Here is a 13,133-nt window from a genome sequence, read left to right as displayed (position 1 = left end):
CTCATCCCTTTCAGCAAATTCATTTGTCTGTCTGCTGTGAAGGTCAGCTGCCAACCCATCAGAGTCCGCCCCACACACACACACTCAACATACATACTACTACTTCACATACTAACTACTGATAGTAGTTTGTAAAATTTTCCCATACATGTTGCCAGACAGAGTTATATACACAGTCACGAGGGGAAATAAAGGAGTCATCCAACTTTATTTTGGCATCGTTCATCATGCAATCATAAAAAAAGTGTTTGAAAGGGCTAAATACATTCTTAAAGATTATTAAATTAAAAAATTTTCAGGGGCCCAACTATATATTGAAATAAGAACTAACTTCAAAATTTCCAAAGACAACACACATTTTTCTCATCAAATTTTAAAACTAATTCAAAAGCTATTAAAGAAAACTAAGTTTCATTAATTTAGGTCTTTTGGTTTTGAAATTATGAGCCAACAAAATTTTGATTTTCTAATAGTAAAATTACATTGTAAACTTTTATTCATATCCTAAAAATTTACAAAATTGTTGACCTACACTCTTCTTTTTATAAAAATATGAAGTATTCTACAAAGTTTGCATACATATTTAACATGGAAGAATAATTTTTTTAATACATAAAAAAAAATCACAAAACTAAAATTTAAAATTATTTCAATTGTAACATGCTTAAATTTTTACATAAATCAAAGGACAAGACCATTTTATGAGCAGATGCAAAATTTCAGCCCATTCCGATGAGAAGTTTCTCCATTGCATTAAGTCTTCCATACTGCCCTTAAATGATGCATTTAAAAGGGCATATTTACAAATTTCAAAATATCGACATTTGACATCGAAATTCTGATGATAATTCATTCCTTGAACCAAATATCTTTTTCACATTGTTGCAATATAAAAATATATTTAAAAAATTCATCAGTGGTAAAAAATATGAAATCAAATTAAAATTATTAGTAGTCACTAATCTTAAATATGGAGGATAATCACTGTTCTTGTGACAAGCTAGAAGTTTTATGCGTCAGCTCATATAATGTCACTTAGAGAATATAATAAATTCCATAAAAAATAGGAATTTTATTTCATAATGAATACTTTATAGTCTTTAAGTACTTAATTTTACAAAAAAAATTTAAATTTCTGAAGAATATAATCTCTTAATAATTTACCTTAATCTCATGATAATTTATGAATAACAAACTCTACATTTTCTAACAAAAAAAAAAGTCATTTGTTTTATTGAAGTTTATTGTTTATGTTTAAGTGCACAATGTTTCTTACACAAGTCTCATGTTTCATAAGATTAATCTGCTATAATTATTACAATATTGTATATAATCAAAAATGGAATTAAAAAATTCAGGTATCAAAACATTATTAACACATTTATTGTTCATATTTAAATAATATATTATTACAATTTGTAATTCTTTTTATTGTTTTTATTAATAAATTTTAATACAGTTGGTTCATAAATATTTTTTTAATTCTAATTTAATTAAATGAACTTTGGATAGTATATACTGATAAAGTAATGCAGAAATAAAATGCAAAAGAAAGAAACCAGTTAATTGCTATCTCTCACTCAATCAGTAAGATATTAATTTTAACACTAAAATTGGTATTTATTTAAAATAATAAAAATAATTATTATTTATACATTTTTTACCCATACAAAAATAATTCCATTTTGTTTCCAGGTTCAGTTGCAATTTAAACAAAACTAAATACTTTTGAATATTTCTTTGTGGAATATAATCACAAATCTTAAAAAATTAATTTTGTCATGAATGAAGTAGCAATCAATTTTAACATGTAATTTGTAACTTTACAGACACTTTTAAAGAGCACAAATTTTTTTTTTTAAAAATGCAACATAAAAAGAATATCAAAATCTTACACATCTAAATACGAAAATAACCCCTTAACAGAAAATATTAGATATCTCCCAATATAATCTGATATATGAAATAAACTTTATACTCTGAACATTTTTTTACCATAAGAAATCTATTTATGACATCAAAAAAGGGTGTTAACACAGGAAATTTTAAAGTTTGTACAATCTTAAATATGCAGGCAATTTTCTATGAAAATTTTAGACATAACATCTTTCAGTATTCATTGCTACCTTTAAAATAGTACTTTTAATTTTCACATAGGATGATCAATCACAAAATAAATCTAAGTGGCCCCTTTTTCTTTCCCCTGCAACTGCATATAATACTCAAATAAAATTTATTATAAAAAGGCCAAATTATTTAGACTTCTAGACTGAAGACATGCTATAAAAAAAATTTATGAAGTAGAAAAATTTTAAATAAATCTATCTATAAAAGAAATTTATTATAGGCAATAGTGTTCTCTAGGTTACTGCATGATATTTGTTTAGAACGATGAAACTTTTTATCCTTGCAGCTGAATTTTACAACCTTGGTGCACAATTTTGATCAATAGGCATTTGTCAACAAGATAAATCTTATTTAAAATTAAATTTGACTGTCAGGCTTTTATTTATATATATATATATACATATGCAGGTAAATTAAAAGTTTGGATGCAATAGAAATAGAAACTACTGAACAGATTAGCTGCAAATTTTACTCACAAAATCCGTAAGACATAAAGAAGATTGTGTGAAAAATAGTTATTTTTATTTCATTAGAAACTGCCCTCATATGTATAAAGATTTTATTATTAGTGGTACTTGTATTAAATGAAAATATTTATATGTTTTAAATATTTTTGTTTATTTTGCCTCTGAACTGTCACTGCCAATGTTTACTTACATATCATTCTTTTATATTAATAGCAAAATAATAATAAATAATAATAATTTTTTTCTATAGAAGAAAAATTAGTTTTGCACTATTTTTAAAAATTGTTTGCAATAATCTAATATTTTAAGATGCAAGATTTAAAAATAGTTAAGTGCATTTGATACTAAGATTTAAATTTTTAAAACAATAAAATGATTTTATATATTATAATTTTATACATAGAAGCATTTTTACTAAAATGTTGCTATGGAAATCATCTTGTGGTTGTAAGGTGAATGTAGCCCAAACAAATTGGATAACAAAGAATGATGCTTTATATAACATGAAATATTCCAAAAAAAATATTGAATATTTCCCCTCACCCCCCCAAAAAAAAAATTTAGAAAGTACACATGAACAGCACTTGTAGAAATTATAGAGCAGATGGCAAATAATCAAAGAACAATAAAATCTCTATCAACAGTTCTCAGAATCTACAGCTTAACAGCTTGCACTATAAATAACACTCCAGAGAAAGTAATTTTTTTTTAAACATTTAGGATATTTGTAATTTTTACAGCATGGAATTCTTTATGGAATGATTTAGAGACATATTTGAAATCAGACGCATTTATGAGAAAACAAATTAAATTGTCTTGTGAACAAATGAAGAATCGGAATCAAAACTTAAAGGATGTTTAGATTTTGATTTTCTAATAGATATAGAGTCATGATTTGTGCATTGTCCAGAACTAACATTTTTATTTTCAAGATTGAAGGTCATTGGCAGCATTTACAAACAATCTTCCAAGAATTTCTCTTTTAGGTCATAAAATTAAAATGGCTGGGAAACAGTATTATAGATTTGCTCCCCTCTCCAAAGACTGCATATCCCAGTAGATTCATAACATGGAACTATGAGTCTACTGAACTAATAATCCAAATGGATATAGCCAGTTAAAATAAATGATTTTCGAGTTGATGGTGGGAAACCTCTGAACTCTGTAGATAACATCTTTCAATTTCTTTCAAATAGTATAAAGTTCTTTTCATTCAGTGCAGACAAAAATATAAGGCACGATTGTGTTCAGACCTCTCTGGTACTTCGATTATAAATCCAAGTATGATCACTTTCCTTAAAGTTCTGGGTACAAATCTTCAGTTGTTCACTAGACAATTTAATTCCCTCTCTCACAAATGCATGTGCATTTTTCAAAAGATATTCTAAATTATTCAAGTATTCATTCTGGAAGGTGTATCACTATGCCAGCTAAAGGGAATATCACAAGGTAATTGAACACCTAATTCTCTATATTCATATCAAATCATGACTTCTCATTATGCTGGGAATCATTGATTTACATTCAAAGCATGCAGGGTGCTGTCTATTCATGATAAATAATAACTGTCTTTTTTAGAATTTTATTTAACTTTCTGTAATCAACACAGAATTATACCAATCTTTCTTCTTCACAAACACATTAAGAGAAGCTAAAAGTTCTGGCAATTCCTTGATTAGTCCACTGCCCATTTTTTGAACTAAACCCTCGGCTATTTTTTCCCCAAGAAGCAAACATCATGGATGTTGCTTGAATAGTCCTTATTATTTTTATGCTGTGGCATTACAGTGGTTGGCATTAGCATCACAATTAAAAAGCAAACCCTTAAATTATTTTTTTTACTTATACTGCTGTTCACTATTTAATAAATCCTTGAAGATTGAAAGAAGTTCTACAGAAATTCTTGATTCACATGTTGCAGTGAATCACATTTCCTTTGTCCATTCATTTGCATACATTGGAAAATAAAGAAATTTATTTAATTCATGAAATGAGAAATAAAATTAAATACAGAAAGCATTTGTAAAAATGGATTTTACCTGAATAATAGCATCTTCACCAGTCTTTGCACAGTATAAGGTATTTGTATTTAAAGCCAACAGTACTTCTTCTTTTCCCTTTTTTCTAAAAAGTGTTGAATTTTTTTTAACAGTGTATACAGCAGTTGTCTTTAGAAAAGATATAACTATGAGTGTTTCTGCTTCCTTACCTGTAAAATCAGAAAACAATACAATTGAAATCGTTACCATTATTTGGCTGTAAATTTATATTAGCAACAAATTTGCAAAACTTCCATTTCTTAGATTAATATTATTAATAAATTGTTAGAAATGTAAAAAAGAAAATTTACATTTTTTAAAGAAGACAATTTATTTACAAAAAAAATGATTGGCATTTTTTATTAACAAAATTAAAAGTCGGACTAACAAATAGTAATCTAATTTTATTGCTAGCACAAGTATGATTATTTTTCTTGAATACTTTGCTTGTACCATTTCTGACTAGGCAATTGCCTGGATCTACTAGGCTGAAGGAAGCAATCGCCAGGCTGAATCAAAAAAATTTATTAGCCTATGTGCCAAAAAAAAATGTTTTTTTTAATTGAATTCAATGAATTATAAAATATCACGCATACAATGAATATTTACATTGAATTGTTTAAATATTTATTTAGAGTATATTGGAATATAATTACTGATTGAACTGATTATGTTATATTCTGCTTGTGATAAGTTCTGAGAGATAATTTTTTTGGTTTGGTGTTTTTATTGTTGTTGTTTTTGGTGCAAGGGCCAATATGCTGACATAATGTAACAGACTAAATAGTAAAAAAGTAAGAACAAGATACAAACAAATTTACAAATAAATAAAAAATGATGGGGAAATTTTCAATCAAAACTGAAAAATGCCTATAACAGAATAAAAACTGATTGCTTTTAAAAATGCAAAAAGATGATTTTTCCACATGATATTTTTCCACATGTTCATCTTACAAGTATTGCAGTAGCATTCTTTTGGGGGGAAAATGCAAAAACTAGGAATTAAATTTTGGACATTTTGGTAAATATGTGTAAAACAAACATGGAACAGTTACATTTCAAGCATACTGGTGCTTGTTCTCTAAGCATGCAAATCTACGCAACAATAATTTTTTAAGTTATGCTTGGAATTTGTTGTTGCTTTATAATCATAATAATTAAATATTTTTATTTGTAATTAAGAATATCATTAGTTATCAGTTACGGTTCATACTTCAGTTGTATGTTATTATTTTACTGAATTTTTCATAGTCTTTCATGTATTACTTCATTTCAAATACACATAATACATATTTTCACAAATTTACTAAAATAATTTTATTTTAATAATTTTTAAAATAAAAATTATAATGTCATGAACATGGTGATTCAGTTAAAAATTTGTTGGAAAGTAAAATTAAAGTGGAAAGTTATTGAAATAGAACTTCATAATGTGCACTGTTTAATGGTTGCAACATTTTGATTTTACATTTGCCACTATTACAGGCTACTACAAATTTTTGAAATTTAATTAAAAAGAAACTGTGAAGGAAAAATTAAAAAATTGCAATACAAAAATTAATGTATGACAGTATACACATAAAAGTAGATATTTATAATTGCATTCTAAAAACTAAGGTAGTGAATGCATTTAGCCACTTCAAAAGTAGTATCTCATGTAAAACAATGTGATCTTTCTACTCTTATCAGCCCAGCATTTCATCTTGGTCAAGTTCTCAGGTTCAATATACAGGCTCATTGTCATGTATAACTTCAAAACAAAATAACCTATTTGAATTTGTAAATGCTATTAGATGGGGCGATGCTATAGTTGAATTTTATGGATTTTGACCATCAAGAATGGGCATTAGATTTTGTTCTATGCTTCTAGATTTGATAGATTTGTTGATATAAACAAACAGCTTTTTAAAAGTGCATATGTGATTTAAAGGAACTACGGCATTCTTGCAAATTGCTTTGATTTTATCATTAGGCGAATTTGGAAAAAAAAAAATGCTCAGATGACTGTTGTAAAGGGTGAGGGTTTAGCAGAAGTCTAGGTACATATGCTAGGATTATGTTGCGCTTCATTCTGTTAGTTATGGATAAGAGATCGTATCACCTTCAGAATTAAGTGAAATGATAGAGATTTCAGTAATAGCAGCCAAAAATAAGACATAGAAGAATAAATATAATTATAACATGCCATTAGATGTTTGGTCTGAACCTTCAGCTAGTTGTATTCTGAACTAAAATAGAATCAAACATGGAACTTTTTAGTTAAGAGCTGGAAAGATTGAGAATTTTTAAATTGGAATTTTCTACAGATTATTATTCCCCAATTTCCTTTAAAAAAAAAATTCACATGGACAGTATTTGTGATTTTGTTTTTGTGTCTATAATATTTAATGCTAGTTAAAACTTGAGTATTTTGCATCTTTCATTTATTTCTATTAATGTTATGCTCTTTATATTAATACATATTAAGTAACAGTATATTATAAATGTTACTTGTAAAATTGCATATTATAAATGTTATTTGTAAAATTAAAGTCATATTTAAATGCAAATTTTATATAAGGTGAGGGTTTTATTTATTTATTTTGTAAAATTAGGTTTAACTACAAAAATGCATGGGCCCTTGGCAATATTCCATTTTGGAACATTTGATCTTGTGCAGCACTTCTTCATTCTCCAAGCACAGGTCTTGGGGGACTAAATAGCACGTAATTCAGAAGATCAATAAACAAAATTACAGAGTGACACATATACAAAATTTGAAAAAAAAATAATAAATATTAAAACAATAAAATAAGAATACATACTGATACTTGGTGTACTTTCTATGGCCCACATACATATAGGTCTCTGCTTGCTTTCCTTTTCCTACCCAGAAAAATGTACCCACAATCATTAAATGAATAATACACACTAAATGACAATTTAGATTATCACAAGAATTGAATAAGACAAAACAAATAATAGATAAGGACTGATTTTAGTATTTTCATTTATAAATGTTACTCATAAATTTGTTTTTCTATGAAATGGTACAAGAAGGATGATGACAAATTTTGAACTACACGTAAGAAGTTTGTCTAAATACAAGTAATTTATTGTATAAAAATGCAATTGTTTAGTGATGCTAAAAAACTATGAAAAGACAACTTGAATACGAATCATGAGTAAACAGTAAGTATCTTCAAATATTTTACATATCGATATGAGGCTGATAGATCTGTGAGTGGATAAAATATGAATAAATTCTGTAACTTGATTTTGGAAATAAACATTTGTTGGAATTAACACTGAAATCCATAAATCTAAATTTGAAACAGAGCCTATAAGCAATATCTTTAGTATGTTTCAATTTTTATTTTATTGGGAATCAGCATTATAAAACAATGGAAGCATCTGAATATCTAATGAAGCATCTTATGCAGCAGCATCTGAATGTTGAATTCTACTAAACATAAAGAGAATAAATAACATGATTGTCACATTTAAAAATGCACCTATTTCTAAAAAGAAGACATCAATTTAAAATCAAATACAAATCTTATAGAACTAAAGTAAACTAATGAATAAAGGAAATGAAAATAGTTTTAATTTTACAATCATACCTAATAATTTACAATCAATCGTAATATTCATATCAAATTTTCAATTTTTTTATGTGTAATCATATATTTAAAAAATTAATTTTAATATTCTAATGAAAGGCAAAGCTTTATGTAAAAAGTTATCCACATAGAGTAGAGAAATTCCCCAAAAAATACAGTACTCTTCAAAAATACATGCACTAAATATGCATTAACACATTTTGTTGGAACAACTTATCAGTCTAAAAATAACTGACTCTAATGAATGATCTTTAAATTGATTCCAATGTGCATAGTAATATAAGAGAATTAAACTTAAAGACAAGCAATTCCAAAATAACACAGTAGTCTGCGCATCTTGATAATATATAATATGAGCTCTTATTAAAGTAAACAAAAAAAAATTCTGTACAAAAAAGAGATCTGATTTGAAAAAAAATCAAATTAAGTAGATCTTCATATTAATGGAACAATAAAATATTTTAGTTAGTAAATCAAATTTTAGCACCAGTACAGTTTACATTATAATAAGAGTAAAATTTTTTCTTTCATTTCCATCACACTCTTTATTGGCAAGGTTGTATATAAATCTAAACATTATTTAAAACTGATATATAAAAATAAATTATCTTGTTTTCAGCTACAAAAAATAGTATCAAATCAAATCAATTACAACAGATTGACTAAATTTTAAAAGAGAAATCCTCACAATTTTACTAATAAAATTTGTTACTAAAATGTTGCACTTGATTCAGTGAAAGAATTTTCGGTTAAAAAAACATATGGCACATTTGTTAAGTAAATGCAAATACATTTGGCTAATATAAATCTAAGATGTATTGTGAAAAAATGTCTATACTTTTTTAAAAAAAAAAAACATTTTAAAGTAAAATTGTATTTTATATTATGCTTCGACTAAACGAAGTTATTACTGCATAAAATTAACAATCCATAATGATTAAAAAGAAATAAGAGATAAAATTCAAACCAATTTCCAATTATAATTGGAATAATACTGTTATGGTATTTACTTTTATAGAAAAATTTAAAATAAAGCTTCTATATTTGACTAATAATGTTCTATTCATTGGTTATGTCAGTTTTCTGGAATATTCAAAGTGTTATTATAATATTAGGGAGAATATCTTCCAGCTTGAATTTCACAATAAATTGTAATAATCCAAGTAGATCCACATTTATTTTCATTGCATGTTGCAGCAATGAAAGCCCATAATCAAACTCATTCAAGTTTGAAATCCTTCCTGTCACTTTCAGCAAATATTTAAACAATGAGACTACATTCAAGTGTTGTCCAAATCAGGTATTACAGATAGCATTTTTTTTTCAGCCAAACAAGTTGGCATTTCTACTTCTGTACTCAATGATGGAACTTCTCATTTCGCACCTCTAAGGTTCGATGGATATAAATAACTCAATCAATGATACAATCATTGGAAATGATATTAATTGAATAACTGATTAAAATTTTTTGCTTTTATTAAATAAAAAATAATTACAGTGAATTTTATAATTTGAAATTCAACATGTACTGAATCTTCATTATTATGACTATCTATGCCTCAAATTACATACTATATTTAGTACACAAATAGATTATCTCCCTTATATGATATCACAATTTCCTTTTACCAGTACAGACAAATATCAAATCTCAAAAGTAAATAAATGTCTGATTTTTCATTATATTGTTAACATTTATACATCAAAGCATTTTTATAAAAATATTAACCACGCTTACAAAAAAAAAAAATTATAATACTAAGATAATGATTTAGAAGTATATCTAAATGAAGATATGTTGCAGAAAATTTACAAATGAAAAATAAATGGTTATATTTTTGTCCATGAATTATATTAAATTACCTTTTAAATAAAATAACTTCTCTGCAGACAATAAATTCTTAAAATATTTTTTAAAAAATAATCCAAAAGTAACACTCACTATTTTTGCACAAAATTGATAAATAACATCTCGCCCAGAGATCGTTAAATGAGATAAAGATCCTCGACCACTTGCCAAACACAATTGATATTTCCTGGCTGAACAAGGTGAAAGATCCATTTGCATGATGGGAGATATACTCTTTATTTCAGATACTGGTAAAATATCGAGCGTGCGATGCAGGAAAAAGAAATGTTTGCCTTTTGGGAGAGTTAAGGAACTACTGAAACAACTATGGTCCCTTGCATACATTTCTATATCATCAATTTTGTAAACATAACTGAAATGTAGAAAGAAGACATTTTTATCATACAATTCCTTATATTCATTACATAAATATTAAAATAAAAAAATGTTAGTGTGTCACAATAATAAAGGAAGTTTTTACTTCCCCGATCTTTCAAATTATCTGTCAAAAAAACTCTAAATAAATAGATAAAAAGCAGAGATATAAAAGAAGAAAAAGATAAAAGAAAGGAATAGATTGAAATATATAAAGAAGCATAATGAATAAATTTAATTCATCTCATAGTGAAGACTAGCGCTTTAACAGGCTGTTCATAACTGTTCCATTCATAACTAAGTTTAAATTTAATCGATTTTTGATATGTAAACCACTACCAAGCTCTTATAAAATAGTAAAACATAATAAAAAGTCACAATTCGTATAGATCTACTATTCTAGCAGTGCAAATAAAAATAATTGGTTTCATTAACTTTTATAAGATTGTTTGATTTTTATAGTGATAAAACAACATATTCATTTCAATATGCTTAAAATAAAAAGCAGGTTATAATTTTAACTTATAATTTAAAAAACTAATGTCTAAAAACAACTAATGTCTAAAAAAACTAATGTCATAAAACGTATTACAAATCAATATGAAACAACAGTTGTCACCCCCCTCTACAAGGAAGAGGAGAGAATATGATCAATGCTATCACCAGTATAACATCTCACAATATACAGAATTAAAACCATAATCTGTTTTCTCTTGGAGAATTGCATTTCCCTTACATTTTCCAAGAGTGAAGAAGAGGAAAACTTTGGCCAAGAGGAAGAATGTCACTTTAAGGGCTGGATGTGACCCTTGCTTGATTTTTTTCAGAATGACTGCCAATAGACAATGAAAAATTATTAAGGTAAAGATGGCAAAGAAAATCCTCTAGTATATCAGAAATGTATATGCTATTAATTATAATAAATGCTTCAGTTAAAATCATAGTCTGCATTTGCTACAGATACAATGAATTAGTGCCAATATGAGGTCAACGTTTTTTGATAGCTTAAAAATTTAAAGCAGATAGATAATACCACCATTAACAAATGAGGTATAGAACTGAGACTCTATGTGCTTAAATTACCAATGTTGTTGCTGGTGCACAATATAAATTATTTACACTGTATCCAATGGATAAATCCAAATCTCCAGCCAAGAAAATGAGAATCGATTTTAAAATTTATTTTGACTGGGATCAGTACATTTTGCCTGAAATAATTTTATGTAGTTATTCAAATATTTAAAATAAAAATGGTTATGTTATGGTATCCAGCATTAGCTAAAATATTAAACAATTGCCAAGGAGAATGCAAAATAAATTTCCTGGTTTTGTTAACTTTCTCTTTCTCTCTCATGTGTGTGTGTGTGTGTGTGTGTGTGTAAGTATTGGGATTAAATTAATACATTTACATACTTTACTTATATTATTCACATATTTTTGTAAAATGATTTAAATATATTTGAATTTGTAAGAAAGTTTATAATTAACCATATTTCAAGTGATTTATTCATTACTGAATAATTAAATTTGATGAAATTTTATTAATATTTAAACAAAAACTTTTTAACAATTTTGATTAGAATTTCACTAGCATTTTATTAATGTTCTAGTGCATTCATTCTATTATCATACTGTGTAGCCTTATCGCAATTTTTATGCTAGTTCAACTCTTACTGATTAAAAATTGCAAAGCAAAAGGTATGAAAATATACATCATGAGATTGCATGCTTCACACTATTGAAATGCAAATGTTTATATTAACAATGTGAAAAGAAATTGAGAGCAATTCATTTTTTTTTTCAATTATTCTGTGTTGTGTTTTATATTTCCTTTTTAGTTGCTTGTCCAAAAAGCTTATTTAATTTAGCAGCAGTAAAATATGCTTAATGAAATGATTTTTATAAAACATTGTTAACAGAAACCATTGCATTATTGGAGCACTGGAATGAAGGGTTTCATTGCAGATTTTAACATTAATTGAATATTACCGTAGTAATTTCTTAAAATTCATCCTCACTCCAAGAAAGCACAATATTATTTAAAATGAAATATATTTTTAAAAAATGCTTTAATTTCATGGTTAAACAGCTGAAATAATGGCTTTTGTTGGCTAATTTATGTTACAAAGAAAATGCTTCATATACAAAAGCCACAGACAATATTATATAACAGTAACTGAATAAGTCAAAAATAAATGCCAAAATGGTCTCAAACTTTTGGTAATATATATGTGTATACCTTAAAGAAGACTACACAAAAACATAACATCTGCATATACATCATAATCAACAAAATTAAATGCAAGAAAAAACATTAAAAATTACAAAGAAACACAAGAGATGTTAGGCCCAAGAGAATGCTGAAAGTCAGCAAAAATAAGTTTACTGATTTGAGATAAATTAAGAAACATGAAATTCGTCTTCATCAACACAAAAATTTTGCTTATATTTCATATTAAATCACAAAGTGCTAACAGGAGAGTAGCAGGGAGAAGAAGAAGATCATGAATTGGCTGATCATTCAAGGACAGAAACAGAAATGATTCAAACAAAAAAGTGTTTAAATCATTTCAGTTTGAATCAATCAGTGTTTGAATACATTATATTTATACAAGGCGATTAAAAATGACAATTCTTTATTAGTTTTAAAAAAATAGCCTTTTTTTTTCTGAAA

At 26.4% G+C, this 13,133-nt stretch overlaps 1 protein-coding gene across 1 annotated transcript in view; it reads right to left on the bottom strand.

Annotated features, from left to right (window-relative positions):
* LOC129988100 (splicing factor 3B subunit 3-like) overlaps nt 1-13,133 on the bottom strand; it is a 99,147-nt gene that overhangs the window by 49,237 nt on the left and 36,777 nt on the right. The window contains exons 11-13 of the mRNA XM_056096226.1: nt 10,178-10,457; nt 7,438-7,498; nt 4,634-4,803 (exon numbers count right to left, since the gene is read on the bottom strand). Coding sequence (XP_055952201.1) covers nt 4,634-4,803; nt 7,438-7,498; nt 10,178-10,457 — 511 coding nt within the window. The remainder of the gene's footprint in view (nt 1-4,633; nt 4,804-7,437; nt 7,499-10,177; nt 10,458-13,133) is intronic.

This window comes from Argiope bruennichi, chromosome 10 (genome assembly GCF_947563725.1).
Source record: "Argiope bruennichi chromosome 10, qqArgBrue1.1, whole genome shotgun sequence".
NCBI lineage: Eukaryota > Metazoa > Arthropoda > Arachnida > Araneae > Araneidae > Argiope > Argiope bruennichi.
Note: the sequence above shows the minus strand (reverse complement) of the source record. Positions and strands in the feature narration are given on the sequence as shown.